The 21,456-nt window shown below is 40.2% G+C and overlaps 1 protein-coding gene across 7 annotated transcripts in view; it reads left to right on the top strand.

Moving 5' to 3' along the window:
* FAT1 (FAT atypical cadherin 1) overlaps positions 1-21,456 on the top strand; it is a 363,497-nt gene that overhangs the window by 148,595 nt on the left and 193,446 nt on the right. For all 7 annotated transcript variants that reach the window (XM_033943896.1, XM_033943897.1, XM_033943893.1 and 4 more), the window contains exon 4: positions 3,814-3,875. In XM_033943896.1, coding sequence (XP_033799787.1) covers positions 3,814-3,875 — 62 coding nt within the window. The remainder of the gene's footprint in view (positions 1-3,813; positions 3,876-21,456) is intronic.

Genomic DNA, 21,456 nt, shown 5'->3' with positions numbered 1-21,456 from the left:
TCACTTTCCTTTTTTTTCTTTGCTTTTTGCACAATCATAGTGACAATATTATAATATTCCTGTATTTTATATAATATTGGAATTTTTTTTTCACATTGACTTATGTAACCATTTACTATTGACCTGTTTTGTTTATTTTTCCTTTCTGTATTCTTGAAAAATTTCTGATAAATTTTCAAGAAAAAAAAATGAGTAAGCTGAGCACAAAGGATGAAAGTTTGAGAGAGGACTCGCTGTTGTCCCTGATGGGATGCGAGGGAGAGTAAGGGGAAGGAGCAGGATGGTTTGGGAGGGGAATAAAGTTAACATTTATATTGTCTATTGACAACATTTTCAGTGAGCTTTTGGCATTTGGGAGTTTGAAAGTTTACCCATTTCAGGTTTAGACACAAGTTAGGGATTTTCTGGTCTAGCACTACCATGATTTTACAGTTACAGCCCATTAATTTTGGCAATTAATGTGCCATAACTGCAAAGCTTAAAAAAACACCCAATTGGGCAGGAAAATCGAATTGAATCGAAAAATTGATTCAATAGGCTGAATCGAATCAAAATTTTTTTTCCTGAATCGGGGCAGCACTAGCTGGTCTGGAGAGACTAAAAGAAAGAAAATTAGCAGGCAAGACTTAATTTTTCCTTAGTGCACAATGGGACCAGTAATAGGTTTCAATAATTCTAACAACCAAATTTCCTGAAAACACTGAGCTTAGTAATACTTAGGGCTCCTTTTACTAAGGTGTGCTAGTGTTTTTTAGCGCATGCAAGCTGAAAAATTACTGCCTGCTTACAAGGAGGTGGTAGCAGCTAGTGCGTGTGGCAATTTAGCGCTCGCTATTCCGCGCGTTAAGGCCCTAACGCACCTTTGTAAAAGGAGCCCTTGGTGCTTTCCATCACACTGAGTATTTTTCATTTTATTTCCTTACCAGCGTAACCTCAATTCTCTCTTCCCCCCACCCCAATCCCAACAAACGAAAATAGATTTTCAGTCTTAAGTCTTGTACTCTTATTTACTGATTTTCTTTTATCTTGATGTCAAGCAGGTTTTTTTTTTTTTATTTTCTTGAATAAGATCACTTTTATTTTCTGGCAACTTCCAGTCCTTGTTTGTGCTCCCTGCAAGAAATCAGTTGAATGATTAATGCCTATGGGACTCACTGGAAATACCATACAAAAACACATCCTGGGGAACCCCCAGCCAGTCAGATTTTCAAGATATCTGCAGTGAATGTTCATGAGATAAATTTGCAATGCAGTGGAGGCAATGTTTGCAGATCTATCTCATAGATATGCATTATGGATATTCTGGAGACATGATTAACTTGGGCAGGGCAAGTTTGGGAGCCACCAGAATAGACTATATATCAGAGTGATGTGGCAGCACATAAACCACATAACAGAAGAAATAGGAAACACTTGCAAGATCAAAGTAGGTTAATACTAATCACATGGTGTAGAAATCGGCTTCTGAAATATTGTAAACAACTTAATGTATCTGTGAAATGTCTACCATGGTGAGGATATGATTTCAATTTTTGCTTCAAAGCATTTTTGTTACAAAGCGTTTTTTAAATTATGATGTGCTAGCAGAACTATTCCTTTTTTTGCATGGGTAAAATATTTTTTTTTTGTTCAGAAAAGAAATTGTGTAATTTTTTTTTTTTAGTTCAAACACTTTATTAATTTTCTAAATCAAGACCTAACATAAACCAGTCAACATATACAAAGAAAATCAAAGGGAACAGCCCAAGGGATACTCGTAAATCTGCAAGTATTACAAGTTCACACTCGAGTCTAAGTATGCAGTAAACATGGCATCTCACTAACATGATGCATTTGATTCCATGACCAGGTCCAGTACTTCTGATTCAGTTGCCATTCCTTGCTTGCGTAGATGGCTGTATTTGATTTTTCAGCTGCTTTAATCTCATTTACTAGACAATTTTTTTAACTGTATGTATTAATTATGGTTTACTGAGATTTGATTGTTTTTATTAGACTTGCTATTAGAATTATTATGAAGATTTTGATTGCTTAGTCTTTTAGGGGGAAAAAAATTAACTTTTGCTTTTACTCTTTTCTATCCTATTTTTAAGTGGAGTTCCTTTCTTGATGAATGTGTATTATATATTGGACATCGCTGTTATGTGGTATAGAAAGTATTTAATAAACATAAACGTGCAGGGTTAATTCTATAATATCATATTTATCAATGATCTAGAGATGGGAATAACTAGTGAGGTGATTAAATTGGCTGATGACACTAAATTGTTCAAAGTTGTTAAATCACAAAAAAAGCTGCAAGAGGACCCTGCGAGGCTCGGTATCAAAATGATAGATAAGTGAACAAGTGCAGAGTGGTGCATGTGGGAAAGAGAAACCCAAATTAGCTAAGTGATGGAAGGTTCTGCATTAGGAATCACTGGCCGGGAAAAGGATTTAGGTATCATTTAGGATGCATTGAAATCCTCAGCTCAGTGTGCGGCAACGGCTAAGAAATCAAGTGATACACAATAAAAACTAATACAAAATGACACACAAAACCCATATATAAAAAGAGAAGACTTGCATGTCCAGCAGGAATTTGTCCACTCATAAACCTGTCTTTTATATGCTATAAAAGATCTTTTATAAAATATATCAGACAGGTTTGTGAGTGGAAAGATACCTACTGGATATGTAAGTCTTCTCTTTTTTATATATTATTTGTCAGGATATGGTTTTTGTAGGTCATTTTGTGTTAGTTGCAGTATTTTATTGTGTATCTGTGTGGCTCTTGTGGTGTTATGATTGATTCTTACATTGTTTTACAATTTGTATTTAGCCCCTGATGCAGCTGTGGCAAAGGGCAAAACATGGCTGTGTCAGCCTTATAGAGAGAGATTTGATTTACCGTATTTTTCGCTACATAATACGTACTTTTTCCCCACAAAAATGTGGGTGGAAATAAGGGTGCGTCTTATGGAGTGAATATACCCCCGGTACCTTTTAAAATTGTGTTTTATCAGCAGGAGCTTTCTGTGCTCCTGCCCTTCCCTCCATAAACTGCTGCCTCTTGATGTCTTCCTTCAGCTGCAGAGCGGTGCAGAAGGCAGGCGCAAGCTTTTCACAGCCTGCCTGGTTCCGCGTTGCTCTCTGAATAGCTTTGCGTCCCGCGAGAACTGACAGAAGCTATTCTGAGAGCAGCGTTGGACCAGGCAGGCTGCGAAAAGCTCACGCCTGCCTTCTGCACCGCTCTGCAGCTGGAGGAAGACATCAGGAGGCAGCGGCTTACGGAGGGAAGGGCAGGAGCATGGAAAGCTCCTGCCGGTAAAGCACAGCGGCCCATGAAAAGCTCACTTCTTCCTTCTGCACCGCTCTGCAGCTGAAGAAAGACATCAGGAGGCAGCGGTTTATGGAGGAAAGGGCAGGAGCACAGAAAGCTCCTGCCGATAAAGCGTAATTATAAAAAGGTACCTGGGGGGATGGAAGAAACTGCGCCGTGGTGGTGGAAGAGACTGCCAGTGATATTGTGCCGGGGGGGGGGGGGGGGAAGAGACTGCCATGCCAATGATACTGTGGGCCAGCAGCACACCAGTTGTTTTTCAAAAACATATGTTGGCTTTTTCCAGCTGCAAGTCACTGACACATGGCAGCATTGGATCTCCTAAAACACAGGGCCCCAGTGGCCTCTCCAATACTTTTTACTTTGTAATAAAAAAGTTGTTTTAAGAGGCTATACTCTTTTACTTGAGCATTTTTGTGATGAGTTTCTACTGATTGTCATATTGAAGGACTAACACAGAGTGTTTTTTATTTTTTATTTTTTTGTTCTAGGTCTAATCACAACTACATCAAGAAAACTAGATCGAGAGCAGCAAGCAGAACACATACTTGAGGTGAGGTAATTTTTCTGTCTACTTTATAAGCTATTTTACTAGACCAAAATTGTTTAGTATTGAGAACAGGTGAGGGTTAATATGAGGGGGTATCATGCTTCAGTTCCTTTTGTGGCAAGCTTTTTTTTCACGTGCTAAACTAGTGCACTTAATGAAATATGCCACTAAGGGCTCCTTTTACAGCACTGGCAAATGCACATATGGGCTTTGGTGCATTTATCGCGTCTTTGTAAAAGGAGCACTAAGTGACTTATTACTTGTGCCAGTTACAGAATAGCTGTTACATATAAAGGGAAAGGATGAGAAAATGCTGTTTGTAAATACTACCGAATATCCATTCAGGAAACAATATCTCCCTCCCTGGAGGAAAGTGTGGCATAGTGCTTAGAGCTACTGCCTCAGCACCCTGAGGTGTTGTGGGTTCAAACACTGTGCTGCTCCTTGTAACCTTGGGCAAGTCACTTAATCTTCCACTACCCCAGCTACATTAGATACACTGTTAGGCCACCGGGACAGACAGTATAAATTCTTGAGTACCTGATTTGTAACTCGCTCTCGGCTCCTTTAGAAGGACAGGCTAAAAATAAAAATTAAATGAATGAAAAAATTAATAAAGTATACATTGGCTGCAATTTAATGAATGTTTCAGAAGTTTGATTCCCATAGTCTTTCCCAGCAAAAATCTGTTCGATCTAAGAAATTGGAAATTTTGTACGAGTCATTCAATCTCATTGTGCAAAAATGGAATCTCCCGGAGATAGATCTCATGGCCTCGTTTCGCAGTGCCAGACTTCCTTACAATCTTCAGCAGGCACAGGAAGAAGGATTCTGAAGGGGGAGATTGTTAGCTCTTCCTTGACCTCCACAAAGTCTTCTATACATTCCCTCTCCCCCCTGGCCAATGATAGGCAGGGTGTTATATCGCATTGCTTGCTTCCCAGAGACGGTAGTCTTGGTTGTTCTGGATTGGCCTCAGTTCTGTGGTATATGGATCTGATGGGACTGATGATGGACGATCCATTATGATTTCCAGTAACACTGGACTTAATCACACAGGGTCCAATACGGATGGAAGACCCCTCCCGCTTTGGTCTTATGGCATGGCTATTGAAAGGTCACAGCTGAGGCATAAGGGGTATTCTGAGCAGGTTATTTATACTCTTCTCCAAGCAAAAAATAGATCTACGTCAACGGCTTAATCCCATGTATGGAGAATTTTTGGTGTAGTCAACAGGGCATATCACCATTTCAAGCTTCCTTGTCTCACATTATCTCCTTCTTGCAGGATGGTATGTCCAAAGAACTGGTATATAATTCCCTTAGGATGCAAGTGGCAGCCATCACTTGTTTCAGAGGCAGGGTGTCTAACTCTTCCTTGGCTTCTCAGCCAGAAGTGGTCCGGTTCCTGAAGAGGGTTCAACACCTTCATCCACCTTGAAGAAACCCTGTCCGGATTGGAATCTCAAGTTGATACTTTGCAGTTTACAAGGCCCTCCCTTTGAGCCTTTGCATAAGGCAATACTCAAGGATGTCACCCTGAAAATGGTCTTTTTAGTAGCTATGGTGTCAGCTCGACAGCTGTTTGAGTTACAAGCTTTATCATGCAGAGATCCGTTCTTATAAGTCATGGAATCAGGGGTCTCGATTTGGACAGTACCTTCTTTTCTTCCTAAGGTAGTCTTGACCTTTCATGTCAATCGGTCTCTTTCTTCTTATTTTGGCCAGGTACTAGGGACCTGGATTGGCCACTATGAGAATGGGCTACTGGGCTTGATAGACCATTGGTCTGACCCAGTAATCTAATCTAATCTTCTATTTCTGCATCGCACATAACCTAGGCAGGCTCAAGGCGACTTACAAAGAGAAGAGAGAGGAGGGAGGAGGGAGGGGGAGAGTAAGGGGAGGAGCAAAAAGGGGAAAATTGGGCAGGGGAGGATCTGAGAAGTTCTAGTGTCAAAGAGGTTGGTTTTCATTTTTTTCCGGAATGTGGTGTAGTTGGGTTCTGTTCTGGTTATTTCAGTGAGGTCATTCCAAGTTTTCACTCCTAGGAAGGTAAGCATGGAGTGAAAAATTCACTTGTATTAGAGATTCTTTGTTGAGGGAAGGTTTAATAGTATCCCGTTAAGGGTTCTTTGGGAGGTAGACCATGCCTATGAGAAGAGTTGGATGAGTGGAGCTGCTGAGTTTCTGTAAATTATTTGGAATAAGATGCATGAAGTTTTAAATTTTATTTGTGATGGGATGGGTAACCAGTGTAGTTGCCTGATGAAGGCTGATATCGAGACGTATTTTTTCAGGTTCAAAATTAGTCTTACAACTGTGTTTTGTATGAGTTGCATTTTATGGATCAGTGCGCTGTTGATTCCCATGTAGGCAGAGTTACAGTAGTCCAGTTGTAGTAGGGTTATCGACTGTACAACCAGAGCAAAGTGATGTTGATGAAAGAATGGTCTGATGAGTCTTAGTTGCCTCATGGTGAAGAAGGACTTTTTCTGAATATTAGAGATTTGAGCTTCCATGGTTAGTGTGGAATCAAGAATGCAGCCTAGGATTTTGGAGCAACAGCGAGGGTGTGGCCCGAATGGAGAGTGATGCTTATCGGTGCTATCTGTTGGGCTGTGTGGAAGTATAGGACTTTGGTTTAGTTTTAGCTTATTGATTGTTCTTCCTTCTGGGAAGAGGACTACAGGCCTCAGTTTCATTTCTTGTGATTGTTCGATGTTCATAGAATACTCATACACTATCTTCAGATTGCTAATGACTTTAGACGTTTTGATCATCTTTTTGTGGTGGTCTCCACATGCAACAAGGGTATGGCGGCGTCCAAGGCGTCAGTAGTCTGATGTGTCAGAGAGGCTATTGCTTCCACTTATTTGTTGGCAGGCAAGCAGTTGCCAGCTGATCTCCATGCTCACTCGATCATAGTGATAGCTACTTCATGGGCTGAGTCCAGGAGATTCTCCTTGAAAGAGATTTGTAGAGCAGCGACATGGTCCTCCATGAACACATTTTCTAAACATTATTGGTTGGATGTGGCAGCGCATGCAGAAGCTTCTTTTGGCATTTCAGTTATTGAGGAGATGGCATTTGCTTTCCATCCGGAATAGGGAATGCTTTGCTACATCCCAATAGTCTCTGGATTCATCTGCTGCTGGTGCTAAGGAAGGAAAAATTATGTTCTTACCTGCTAATTTTCTTTCCTTTAGACGCAGCAGATGAATCCAGAGCTCCACCCCTTCTTACTATCTGCTGTTGGTTCCCTCATGGAGCATTCATGTTTCATGTTACAGTTGGTAGTTGGTTTCATTGCTGGTATTTTGTATTTGACATTGTTTATGGGAAATAAATTTTTACTTATACAGTTTTGTTATTTCTGATGTTTTGGCAAAGAGCGATACTAATTGACCAGGAGGAGTTCCATCTAGAGATTGACACAGTGACAGAATTCATCACCGTTCCCGTCCCCGCGGATAACCGCGGGAAATAATCCCATGTCATTTTTTAGTGTCTATTTCAACCTCGGTCCTTCTACACCAGCATTCTTCAAAGCAAAGCTTGAGGGTCAGTGGTTGTGGCCATTCATATTCTGATTCTTCCCTCTCTCCTTAAAGAATGACATGAAGATGGTTTCCCGCGGTTATCCACGGGGACGGGAACGGTGATGAATTTTGCACCGTGTCATTCTCTAGTTCCATCCAAAAAGAGCATATGCAAATCAGTACTCTATCTCTACCTGCTGGTAGATGTGTGCTATCCCACTTGTCTCTGGATTCATCTGCTGCATCTAAAGGAAAGAAAATTAGCAGGTAATAAATGTTTCCATATATAACACAATATTCATAAGCTTAGAAGGAAGGATCCTTGGCTGTCATTCAAGAATGATATACCTTCTGGGCTCTGGAAGGAGCAGCAGGCTGTTGTCTCAGTGGCTGGGCTGGGGGGAGGGGTATAAAAATGAGAGGAAAACTTAAGCAGGTGGGCATAAAGGCTTATGGCCAACTAAGGGCAGTTCTGATTTTGCTGGTCAAAAGTATAATCTGGAGACTCTCATTTGTCTGTCTTGCCACTAGAACAATGTCTAAAGGATGCGATATATAGATTGCAGAACAAAACAGTAGAAATCCTTCTATCTGCCCTTGTGGGTTCTGTGAATATTGAGATTTCATAAACTAAAAATGAGGAGGGTGGCATTTTCAGTTTGATTGATCTTCCCCTTTATGCACTGCAAGTGATCATGTGGTGAAAGAGGCATGTGTGGATGTCGGTGATAAAAATAAAAGAAAAAAAGTATCGGAAAGCTCCAGGTGTTCTGGTACTATAAGTGAACAAGAAAAGAGCTTGAAAGTGGATGTCTGTTGGATTAAGACATCTGAAAAGCTGAGATGTCTTCTTGTAAGATGGCCAAATATTCCTCTCTTTGTCACAGTCAAGACTAAATAGTGGTACATGACATGAAAAAGTGCCTTTCCAGTTCTACTGTGTCTTTTAAGGGATCAGCTTCACCATTGATGTCCTGGAGCTCAGCAGGAGTTCTGCCTGAAATGGAGCAGCATATAATTTAGTAGACAATCAAGCCAAAGCATGATAGTGCAGCAAAATACAGAACATTCTGGGATGAAAACCAACCTATTATGTGCTACCTAAAGTGTAAAGCAGGAAAAATATGTTCTCTCTTTGCCCTTCTTTTTAAATGGGTGTTATTACTGAGAAACAGCAGTGAGCAGATTAAATTCAAATAGCAGCAGTTCAGTGTAACTTGAATAATAGTTTATTTAACAGATGAATTTTTAAATGAATGTATTTTAAGTGTTTTTTAAAGAATTATCAATGTGATATAAACTGCCTGGAAATTTTTTCTTTGCTTGTTAGTCCTGGCCTCTGATACTACTTTAAAATGTTTGTGATATGAAGGCCATACCAAATGCTTTGTTGGACTAGGAATCTTTTTTTTTAGTCAAGGTTTGTTTATTAAAGTTTTAAATACAAAGCATGGAGTAAAACAGACATGAAAAACTGTCAATAAGAGACATGTATGCTTGTAGAACGTTAATGCTATCATGCTGAAAAACCAACAACAGCTCAAATAAGTAACAATAGGGAGAGCAAAGTATGTCTCCTATAAAAGTAGAGAACATCCGATTTACAATCATAAGCATGAAAATAACGATAAATAACGCTAAATAAATGAACATAAGGAAAATATGCAAAAATGTGAAATCTGTATGTAAAAGAAAAAGTAATTAAGAAGGAAGTGAAAAGCGGAGGGAAGGGAACGGTCTACTCAGGGAGAAGAAATAGAGTGCAGGTAGGTTTTTAGTCGTGACCATTTCTTTTGAAAGGAAAGATATCTGTTGGAGGATTTTGCCAGGTAAGCTTCCGTTCTATAAGTAAGGCATACTAGATTCCACCATTGGCAATGAGAAGCCTTGGATAAATCTTTCCAATGTGTGAGTAGAATTTTTAAAGCCAAGGAAAGTAGTATGTCAAACAGAAAATGATCTGGCTCAGATATCAGTGGGGAGACCTGGAAGGATTTCAACAAAAGCATTTGGTATGTTAGAGGGACGTTAATGCTGAAGACAGAGCAAATGGTATCCCATGTGGAGGACCAGTATGAGGAGATTGAAGGACAGGAGAAAAGAAGGTGTTTTAAGGAGCCTATTTCTGATTGACAGGTCCAACATTTATTGGAGAAGGAAGCGTTAATTTTATGTGATCTAATCGGGGTCCATATCGCTCTATGTAGCAAAAAGACCATAGGTTGGAGGATCGATGCAGAGCGAGAAGTATGGAAGGTGGAATGAAATATGTGGGACCATGCGTCATCAGAAATGGAGATCTCAAGGTCTGACTCCCAGGAGGTGTGAAGGTGGGGTGATGGTACGCATAATAGGGATTTGAGAAGTTTATAAAAATGAGAAGCGGAATGGCCTAAAGCTAAGAATTGACGAGAAAACGTGTATAAAGATGGAGCGGACATAGAAGCAACAGGAAGGAGACCAGATTTTTTAAGGGAGGATCTTAATTGAAGCCATTTATAAAAATGCGATGCATCAATGGAGAAAGCTTCCATGAGCTCATTGAATGTGAGAAAGGTGCCATCAGGGTGGCACACAGAACTTCATCACTCATCTCAATAAAGAATCTCAAGCCTTCTTTGACTCGAACATTAACTCAGTATCGGATTTCTCCATTGTTTGGGAGTCTTACAAGGCCTGGCTCAGAGGGGAAATAATCAGCTATTCTGCTTTTCAGCTTAAAAAGCGCAAATCCACTCTATCCCAACTTGAGTCTGACATTCACTCCTATGAAACCTCGCTATATCAACGCCATGACTCCTCCACATATAAAAAACTACAACTTCTTAAATTCCAATATAATGAAATATTCAGTTCTCTTGCCTCAGCTTCAATCTTTCGCCGTTCAGCTACATACTACTCTTCAGCTAATAAAGCGGGCCGTTTGTTGGCTACATACCTTAAAGGAAATCATTCCAAGCAAAGAATCACCCACATCAAAACCTCCAATGGTCTTCTTCACACTTCCACCAAGGATATTCTGAATGATTTCCATGCATTCTACAAAGATCTATATACGTCTGAAACCTCCTCATCTAGCAATTCAATTCCTGACTTCTTTCGCTCTCTGGACTTACCTACTCTCACTGACCCTCAACGTCAATGTCTACAACAATCACTTTCTTCAGAAGAAATCCAGCGTGCCATTGCCTCCTTACCTTCTGCCAAGGCTCCGGGCCCAGATGGATTGACCTCAGAATTCTTCAAGTCATTCTCCACCCTCCTGACTCCGCACTTACTCTCTTACTTCCAAGGCCTAATCTCAAACCCTCAGGGTCTTCATCGTTTCCTGGAGGCGAACATCATTGTTCTTCCAAAACCTAACAGAGACCCTCAACTTGTGAAAAACTATCGACCTATCTCACTGTTGAATTTGGACTATAAAATTTTTGCTAAAATTCTAGTGTTTCGTTTAGAAAAAGTTATGCCTTGTCTGATTCACAGAGACCAAGTAGGATTCATGAAGGGTCGCTTTGGAGCAGACAATACAAGATTATTATGTCATATACTCCACTCCACCGTATCGAACCCTGACCCTAAAGCTCTTGTTTCATTGGATGCAGAAAAGGCGTTCGACGGGGTGGAGTGGCATTATCTTTTTGCTGTTCTCTCTAAATTTGGTCTGCCTCCCTCCTTCATTCACATGATCTCCCTTCTCTATCATGACCCCACAGCTAGACTAATTGTAAATGATGAAGCCTCTTCCCCTTTCACTTTACACAGAGGGACCCGTCAAGGATGCCCCATATCCCCCCTTCTGTTTAACCTAGCCTTGGAGCCCCTCCTTGTAGCTATCAGATCAACATCATCCATTAAGGGCATCTCAATAGCGGACACTGAATTTAAAATTTCAGCTTATGCAGACGACATTTTATTATACCTCTCTGATCCAGAGTCATCACTGTCCTCTTTAATGCAACTTATATCTTCTTTCTCCCTAATTTCAGGCTATAAAATCAACTGGGATAAAACCGAAATTATGCCGCTGACTGAGTCATGCACTCCTTTCACCATCTCCAGCCAACCTCTTACCTGGGTCACTGAAGGGATCAAATATTTGGGTCTTACATTTGGCAGAGACATCCGCTCATCCATACACTTAATCACCTCTAAGATTCTTACCCAACTTTCGCATACTCTCTCCTCCTGGTCACCTTTACATCTCTCATGGTGGGGCAGATTAGATACCATAAAAATGATGGTGGTCCCTAAGATCACATATATCTTCAATATGTTTCCTCTCCTTTTCCCGGCCTCGATATACAAACAACTCGAATCGAAAATGTCTAGATTCCTATGGAATGATAAGCCTCACAGAATCTCTCTCTGCAAACTAAAGGCCCCCACCTGTCAGGGTGGTGTTAATTTTCCAGATCTTCTATGTTACCACAGAGCTTTCATATTGAAACAAGGGGCGATGTGGCTCTCCTCTCCTACCTTGCAGGATACGCCCAATTGGCTTCACTTGGAGTCGTCCTTTGCTAACCCACTCCCCCTTTTTCGCCTTATGGGCGCTTCGGGCTCCCCCAATCTTCTCAATAACCCCATCATATCGTCCACCCACAGGGCTCTTACAATGATTGACTCCCACCTTGACGTTCCATGGAGTCAATCATCTCTATGCCCTTTATGGTATAACAAAAAGATTTCCATTGATAAAAAACCCATATTCTGGCCTCATTGGTCTTCCCATCATATTTGGGACATGGACTAGGAATCTTTACATAGAAAGCACACCAAAGAAACGTCCAAGAAAAACTACATAGCATCACAAGGTCTCCAACTGAGGGAGGAGCAAAAGCTACAAGAAAGAAATAGGATAGGATAAGGGGTGGGATTTGATAAGTTTACAATTTCTGTGGTCGCATGCAATTAACACAGAAATGGAAAAATTCCCATTCAAACAGCTTACCCCATCATACCTCCATTTAGCTGGACAATTAATGGGGAGAGCTGGCCTCTGTGATCTGATTTAGAAATGCCAGTTTATTTACTCTGAAGAAAATTTGTTAATTGAGAGGGCTCAAATATGCAAGACCTCACCTGATACATAATCATGCATTTAATACATGGAGTGATTGACTATACACTCATTATCCCAGGACAAGCAGGCAGCATATTCTTGACTGATGGGTGACGGCACCAACGGAGCCCCGGTACGGACAATTTTAGAGTGATTGCACTCTAAGAACTTGGAAAGTTCTAGCAGGCCGCACCGCGCACGCGCGAGTGCTTTCCCGCCCGACGGAGGCGCGCGGTCCCCAGTTTCTTAGTTTCCGCGGAGCTAAGAAGATGCGTCCTTTTCAATGGCTGTTGAAAAGATTTTTTTGTATCGCCTTCCCGCTCGCGAAAACCTATGAGGAAATAATATTTCCTTTTTCTTTTATTATTTTCTTGTTTTCAAAAAAAAAAAAATCCTTTTCTTTTTTATTTTATTTCGGTTTCGCCCCGGCGGGGCCTGTTGCCACCATCGAGGCCTCATAGTCATTCGCGCGCTGACATTGCAGTGCTGACAATTCGGCACAAGACACCAGCATGCCGCCAAAAAAGTGACTTTTAAAGAGCTCCGATGCGGGGTGTGAATGGGGAGCCCCCCCCCCCCGTTTACTTCATCCTCTTCGCGCTGCCGTTGGGGGGATTGGGGGTAGGAACTGCTGTTGATTTTCTTGATTGCTGCTTGATTCTATTGAAAAGTACTTTGATGCTAATCTGGCTTCTCCACGTTAAATAAAACTGCAAGCTTACTGCTTCAAAGATGAACCTTCTTTTCGTTTGCTGGTGCAGTCATCCATTTTGAGTATTTTAGATTATTGTTATATTATATATTTAGGGGCTTACAAAAAAATACTCAAAAACTGAGACTGATCCAGAACACTGCGGTTTACCTCATTTTTGGACTAAAAAAATGGGAGCATATTACCCCCTTTTATCAAAAACTTCACTGGTTGTCAGTAGAGTCCAGAGTTCTGTTCAGGTTTTCCTGTATTTGTTATAAAGCAGTTTTTGGGATGCTACCAGATTATCTTGCTTCTCATTTTTCTTTGAACTATTCTAATAAGAGTACATGTAGAATAAATCTATTTAATTATCCTTTTAAAATCATGTCAATAAAAGAAGTTTTTTGACAGAATTTTCTCATTCCAGGCCGCTAAATTGAATACATGGCTTGGAAAACCAATATTAGAGGCTATTTCTTATTCTGATTTTAGAAAATCGTTAGACACGTCTGTTTGACATGTTTACATCTTAGCTGTATTACTGTTTAACTCACCCTTGTCTTACAATTGACGTATTCCAATTTTAATTGATTGTTTTAATATGTATTTTATCTACACTAACTGTATGTATTTTTTCCTTTGTTGTGGTATAGCGGTATACAAAAATAAATTATTATTATTATTATTATTATTAAATTATTATAGAGTAAACTTAACTTTTTCCTGAATTTTTAGGAAAAAGTTAAGTTTTCTCTATAATGGGGGGGTTTGCACCCCCCACACACATCCCAATGGCAGCATGAACAGTCTGAAGCCCCCACACCCTCTGTCGGAGCTCTTTAAAATTCACTTTTTACACAGCGCGCTGGTGTCTTGCGCGCTTTTGTCCCGTAACCAAGAGGGTTCATAGCCGAATTGTCAGCGTTGCAATGTCGGCGTGCTGAAGTCTCGCGCGCTTTTGTCCCGTCACCAAGAGTCACAGTGAGTAGTCTGGACAAAGTTGAAGTTTTGGTCAAGTATACTACTACTAAATTACCAAAATGTTTTGGGGACCCACTCCAACCCCATGAAGACAAACTGAGGTCTTTTGTTTTGTGGTCAAAATTTTTTCTTTCTTTATTGAGTTTGGTGGTATATTAGTCAGTAGTGACAATTTTTAGTCCCCTCTAAGGCTCTAGGATCCATATCACATTGCCTGAGCACATATAAACTTTTATTGAATTTGTGGTTATGAATGTGCTCCTCAATTTGTTATTGTAGGACCCACTCCATCCCTAGTACTTTTGCTTTCTTCCTTCTCACCAAGCCTATCCCATCATTCTCCACTACACACTTTCCCTCCTGCCTTTTCGAGCCCTACCACTCTCTCAACCCACACCCATCCTCCCCAGTCTACTCATCTGCTGCTGTTGCACTTGTTTCTAGTCTCACAAACTGCCACTGGTTTATTTACTTTTGCTCCTAAGTACTTCCTGCTCACAGGTCTTCAGTTACTTTTGGCCTTATACAGTCATGTTAATGCTAATCCTGGTGCTGCAGCTGTCCACTCATTCTCATCCCACAGTCATAGGTACAATTATTGGAGCACCATTACTGCTGTTGATCTCATCCCAATACATTCAGGGTTTTCCCCCTTCTTTCTATCTTGTGTATCCCCTGTGATGGTTTCATGGGCAACCAGAGGTCTTCAAGTTCAAGTTTTTGTTAAAATTTTATGCTATCGCTTATACAACTTCTAAGCGATTTACAGAATAAAAAAGGAGAGACAAACTAAAATAAAAAACGTCAATAAAGAGATTAAAACAACTTAAGTAAATGGTGTAATATGGAAAAGACAACAGGACCTAAAAACTTACATGATGTAAAAGGAATTTGGGGTAGAAATACAATCAGTATAGGACAGAAAAAAGTAAGGAACAAACCTGGATCACAGGCTGGAAACCACCGATATAGAGAAACATGAATAAGCAAGAGAATCGCAAAAGAGCATAAGGACGGGGAGGAAAAAGGAAACAAAAGACATCAAGTCAGATGAAGGCCAAATGGCCTCATCCAGTTTGCCCATTCACAGCATCAACTATCTCCTCCTCTCTCTAAGAGATCCAACGTGCCTGTCCCATGCTTTCTTGAACTCAGATACAGTCTTTATCTCCATCTCTTCTACATTCTACGCATTTAACACCCTTTCTGTAAAAAAAATATTCCCTTAGATAACTCCTGAACCTATCGCCTTTTAAATTCATCCTATCCCCTCTCATTCCGGAGCTTCATGTGCATTTATGCCACATAGGTATTTAAACATCTCTATCATATCTCCCCTCTCCCACCTTTCCTCCAAAGTATACACATTGAGATCTTTGTCTGTCCTCATGCGCCTTATGATGAAGACTACCGACCATTTTTGTAGCCTTCCTCTAGACCAGTGGTCTCAAACTCACAGCCCGCCAGGTACTATTTTGAGGCCCTCAGTATGTTTATCGCAGTTACAATATTATTATTATGACTTAGCTAAAAGGAAAGATTTATAAACTATAAAGAGTTTTACCTCATGCAAAATTGTCATTTCTTTAATAAGACATTAACTATTTTTTTCTGAGGCCCTCCAAGTACCTACAAATCCAAATTGTGGCCCTGCCAAAGGGTTTGAGTTTGAGACTTCTGCTCTAGACCAACTCCATCCTGTGTATATCTTTTTGATGATGCAGTCTCCAGAATTATACACAGTATTCTAAAAGTCTCACCAGAGTCTTATAAGGGAACATCAATACCTCCTTTTTCCTACTGATCATCTCTCTCCCTATGCACCCTAGCATCATTCTAACTTTCACTGTCGCCTTTTCAACTTGTTTGACCAAGAAGACAAGCACAGATTAACTGGAACAGGATAAAGACAGGCTTGACCAAGATTCTGTAACATGAACATGATAATGCATTTTTTATTTGACTGCATAAATACTTTTAGAGATGGGTGGGAATAAATGAACAATGTGTTTATTACCTTATCACAGTTGAGTAAACCAAGGCGTAGGGAGTTAAAATTGACTTCTCAAGGACAGACAAATTTGCAATCCAAAAGGTTCCTCAAACTTGCTCAGAGTGCTGATCGTTTCTCTTTCTCGCTCACTTAATGTAATATCTATAAAACATGAAAGTTTTATGATTTGCATTATACGAAAGGTCGTATAAAGAAATGAGACATAGCCAATGACAGCATAGCTATTCATGTTTCCTTATGCTGGTTCCAGCCTAATTTCCTTTAAAACAGTTTTCAAAAGAAACGAGAAAATCACAATGGTGTGTTGGTAAGAGTGGCTTCAGGCTAATGGTGCACATCTGGCCAGAAATGCTGACCAGATGGGTTGGTGGGTTTCTTCCTTTGTGGAGAAAACATGATCCTTAAAGGGCACACAGCTAAGAGTGCCATCATCTGGCCATAGCATTTGCAAATAGAAAAACCATGCTTCATGTCTTAGCTTTGTTTTTTATAAGTTGTATTAATTTATCTTAAATAGCATTTCCCTTGTTATATTTGAGTTTATCTTGATAGCTGCTTCTCAGAAAGAATTAAATCATTTTGCTGAAATCTATCTTGTCGCTTTGAAGAAAAAAAAATTGAATATCTCGGGCGTAATGAAAGCTTAGCTCTCATAGCTGCAACAGGAACATAGTGTACTAGTATAAACCTTATGCTAATAGCAGATGCATTTTGGTGATACATACTAATCTTCTAGTAATATCTTAATGAAAACTCTAATACTCTGAGGGAGTTTTATATTAGAAGCATCTTTTTGTGTAAATAATAGCATATTCTTATGCAAAATATCAATCTTAGGGGGCCTTTTACTAAGTGGCCTTAATGTACCCCTTATTTGGGCTTTTGCCACATGCTAAGGCCACTTGTGGCACACCTGGAAATTAATTTTCCTATTTCCTGAATTAATGGCTATGTGTTAAATTACACAATTAGCAAATGGCCATTAAAAATATTACCATATGAGCCCTTACCACTACCTATTTTGTATGTGGTAAAGACCCATACGCTAACTGAGTAGCACTGTCACACTCGCTCTCCACCCCCACCCCCTAATTAGAGACCATTGCGCATGTATGTTTGTAAACTTAGACATCTATAAATGGAACTGGCCAGGCTTGTATTGTTTTGTCCCCAGGTATGTTTCCAAAATGTCTGTTTCCACTGCATTTGCTAGCAAATAACATATGCACTTTCTGTAAGTTATTTTAGAAAAGATTCTGCCTCAGCAGAGCCTTTTTTAGAATATTGCCAAACCTGAGTATGTCTTAAACTGACTGTCTCATTCTACAGAAAATGGGTCAATCCATTTTACCCTGCTGGTTTTCTTACCTTGCTGGGGGGTTTTTGTTCTCATTGTGTGTAAACCAGACAGATGTATAAAATGTCTTTATTTTGGGATTGTGTATTCTCTGCTCCAAAGTGTCCCCATCATGCTTGCTGAACCTGTTGCATCTTTGTGGGTGAACATGGGCAAAAAAAATACCTTGATACCATCTAACTTGCTTGTACTGAGGCTTTTTTCCCCTTGCTGCTCTGTTTTCTGTGGACCCCCTAGCGCACCCCATCCCAATCTGCTCCACTTACTCAGACTTTCTTTCAGTACACTTGTTTCTGAAGTATGATAGTAATTATGTACATCACTGTTTTGCAACCCAGTCCTTGGGACGCATCCAGCCAGTCAGGTTGTCATAATATCCACAATAAATATGCATGAGGCAGTGTATGCAAATTTCTCTATTATGGATATCCTGAAAACTTGATTGGCTAGAGGTGCCCCGAGGAAATATTGGCTAGAGGAGATATGGCAAGTGGATTTATTCAGTATTTTTAATTTTTTTTTTTATTACAGTAACCACCCCCAAAAAAAAAATTCACAGGGGTTCCGTTCCAGGAACACCCGCGAATTTCAAAAAACTGTAAATGCGGTTTTGAGTCTGTAAAAAGGCAGAAGAGAGTACAGCTGGGGTGCCAGTGGGTGCAATAAATAATACTCGGTATGCTCCGGTGGGGAGAAGAGGAGGAATCTGCTGTGCATAAGGCTGATTGGCTGACTGGGGGGGAGAGGTGAGGAATCGGCTGTGCATAAGGCTGATTGGCTGACTGGGGGGGGAGAGGTGAGGAATCGGCTGTGCATAAGGCTGATTGGCTGACTTGGGGGGGAGAGGGGGAGGAATCGGCTGTGCAGAAGGCTGATTTGCGGAAGAGGCAGTCAGAAAATGCCGTGAATAACTGAGTCCGCGAATCACAAATTCACGAAGGAACACTGTATAGTGAGAGTTAAAGAAGACCAGCGCAGCTATGTTGTAAGTTGGTTTCTTTTTCAGCATGTTTTCCTTCCATTTAAGGCTTTGACATTTTACAAATAGATGCAGAGCTTGAGGTCTGGCTTGCTTCTGAACTCTGTACTTGATGACAAAGTTCCTTTGTTCTGCAAAGGATCCCGGGCATGGGAGGCAGGGTGGATACCAAGTTCAGTGTAAGTTTACCAGCTGAGAAAGAAAACTGTATTTGTTAGTTTGGGGGTATACCCAGCATCAGGCTGCTGTTAGAGTTTTAAAATATGCTTAAATAAATTTAACCATCTCATTCTGTAATGGGGCACCTAAATTTAAGCACAGTATGCACCATTAAATTGCTAAAATACTAACACTTAGGCGGGTGAATGTGCATTTAGGTGCATAAGTGCTATCAGAATGCTCAATGGGGTTCTTTAAAGTATGTGTCCAAATGCCTTACGCTGACTTTTATAAAGCCATAGTAGAGGTTTCTACCACAGGTCGGAAAGGTAAATGCTCCGGCGCTCATAGAATTTCTATGAGCATCAGAGTGTTTACCTCGTCAGCCCATGGTAGAAACCTCTACCACGGCTTTGTAAAAGGAGGCCTTAGTGCGTAAGTTCAAGTGGTGTGTTCACTGGGGAAAAGTATGATCAGGGCTTATAATAATAATAACTTTATTCTTCTATACCGCCACAAGATTGCGACTTCTAGGCGGTTTACAATCAAGAGTGCTGGACATTCAGCGAAATAAAATAAGTAGATATTCAGAGGAAATACAGAGATCAGAGACCTCACAGAATGCTGTAATAATGCACTAAAAGTGCCATATTTCAGCACGGGGCATATATCCTAGCCAAAGACCCTGGTGAGTTGATGCCAGCTTATGCTATTATTCTCTAATGGCATTTTGGTGCACAGATGCTATTATAGAATTGGCACTCGCTTATATAAATCCCCCATCCTCACCCAATGCTTTTGCTTTATCTTCTATTTTTAGGAGTAGTGGTTGCGGGTTACCATATGGCTCCGGAAAAAGGAGGACGGATTGAGACTTTCGAGTTTTACTTCTACTGAAAGCAGTGGAAGTAAAACCCAGATGTCTCAATCCGTCGTTCTTTTTCTGAAGCCATATGGTAACCCTGTGCTTTACTGTTACGTAATGTAAGGGCAAGCAATGAATTCAGTATGTCTTTAGTTATGGACACACTTCAGGAACCTCAATTAGCCCCTGTTACACTACCATGTCTTTCTACATCTAATCCCTGAAGATATGCATGGGTTAGCAAATGGGGAAGGTGAAACATGACATTTTGTCACATTACCGCCCTTTTTTTAGAAGTTTTAATCTTGTTTTAGACATCTGAAAACTGGCATTTAGTTGTCCAAATTGTATATTCCCAATTTTATAAGGCCAGGATAGGTATTAGGGAAGTCAGCAACTGCAGTCCATATGGGAGGGTTGTGTGGACTGTGTGTGTTAGGTGGGACTGGGGAAGGGTAAAAGTTTGGGCATCCGGCTCTAATTTCAGAAGGGGAAGGGACGTTTATATCCAAACAGATGGGGCATTGCAATTTAGACCTACTTCCTGGGATGGCTAAGGGGTCAGAAAAGTGATTAAGGGAAGTCAATCCTTTAATCCCTCGGTGATTGCCAGGTCCCACAAATGTTAAACCTTCAAGGGATACCCGACTCTGTGACAGCTTTGGGAGTTATGGACATGCGTAGTATTAAAATGACTGACATAAACATTCATGCCCCACACTTTTGTATGGTTTTTATGTTTGTAATGACATTTATTATGTTTGTTAATTTCTACTTCGCTTTGTATAAAGCGAATAATGTATTGAATTGTGTGTTTATTTAATACATGGATGTCTATGTGGCCATTTTATAACATGGATGTTCTTACAGTATGCTACCACACTTGCCATCCATGACCCTGTTACTACCTTGTTCAAATATTAGATGTTCCAGTTTCGACGTAATAAACTATACGACTGCCTTCTAGCAACACAGGCAGCGAAAATTGACCCCACCATCACGAAACTGATGATCAAAACAACAGACATCAAAGTGTTTCGAAAAGAAATCAAAACATTTCTATTTAAAAAACACATCCCCACTAACTAATCTCCTCCCCCCTCGCACAAGCTCACCCTCTAACACATCAGTCAACTCCTAGAACCTTACCTTCCAAAAATATTCTGATTCCTAAATAAGCATCTATCTTCAGTATCCAACAAACTTCCTCCCTCATTGTTAGGTAATTTTTCTTCTGTAACCAGTATATACTGATATTCTCCACTGTACCCTGTTTATTACTTGATTCTCTACTATGAAATTCTTTCGGAAAAGATCCAGATATCTTATAATTTATAATCCTCTACCACACCATGTAAAGTTCATGAATCAATGTTATGTAATGTCCAGATCTTTTCTAACTTGTAATCCGCCTAGAACCGCAAGGCACAGGCGGAATAAAAATCACTAATGTAATTTAATGTAATGTAAAATAGGTGTTCGTGTTGCACATATTAACATATGGTTGTCCATTTCTCCTGTATTATAGAATAGGCTCTTCTGTTGGTAGATCAGGTTCCAAAATATGAGCACCACTGGTAACAATAAAGACTTTGCCATCTCTACACGCAGAATCCATATGTTTGCTTACCCATTTTTAAAGTAAACGCTTGTCACTTTAAAAGATTTCTGGATAGAACTCTTGCATTTCGGGCAGGCAAATTGAATGACTGGTTGGGTAATATTATTATGCATGCTCCATCTTATTTTACTTTTAGAAAATTAGTAGAAACACAGTTGTTTGATCAATTTGTAACCTGATTCACTGTTTTTAATCTTTTATCCTTTTATCTTGTATGTATTTCTGATGATTTGTATTGCATTTTTTTCACTGATTGTCCAGTACTTTTCATTGTAAATCGCCTCAAACTATTATGGCTTTGGCGGTATAC

This window comes from Geotrypetes seraphini, chromosome 1 (genome assembly GCF_902459505.1).
Source record: "Geotrypetes seraphini chromosome 1, aGeoSer1.1, whole genome shotgun sequence".
Classification (NCBI taxonomy): domain Eukaryota; kingdom Metazoa; phylum Chordata; class Amphibia; order Gymnophiona; family Dermophiidae; genus Geotrypetes; species Geotrypetes seraphini.
Note: the sequence above shows the minus strand (reverse complement) of the source record. Positions and strands in the feature narration are given on the sequence as shown.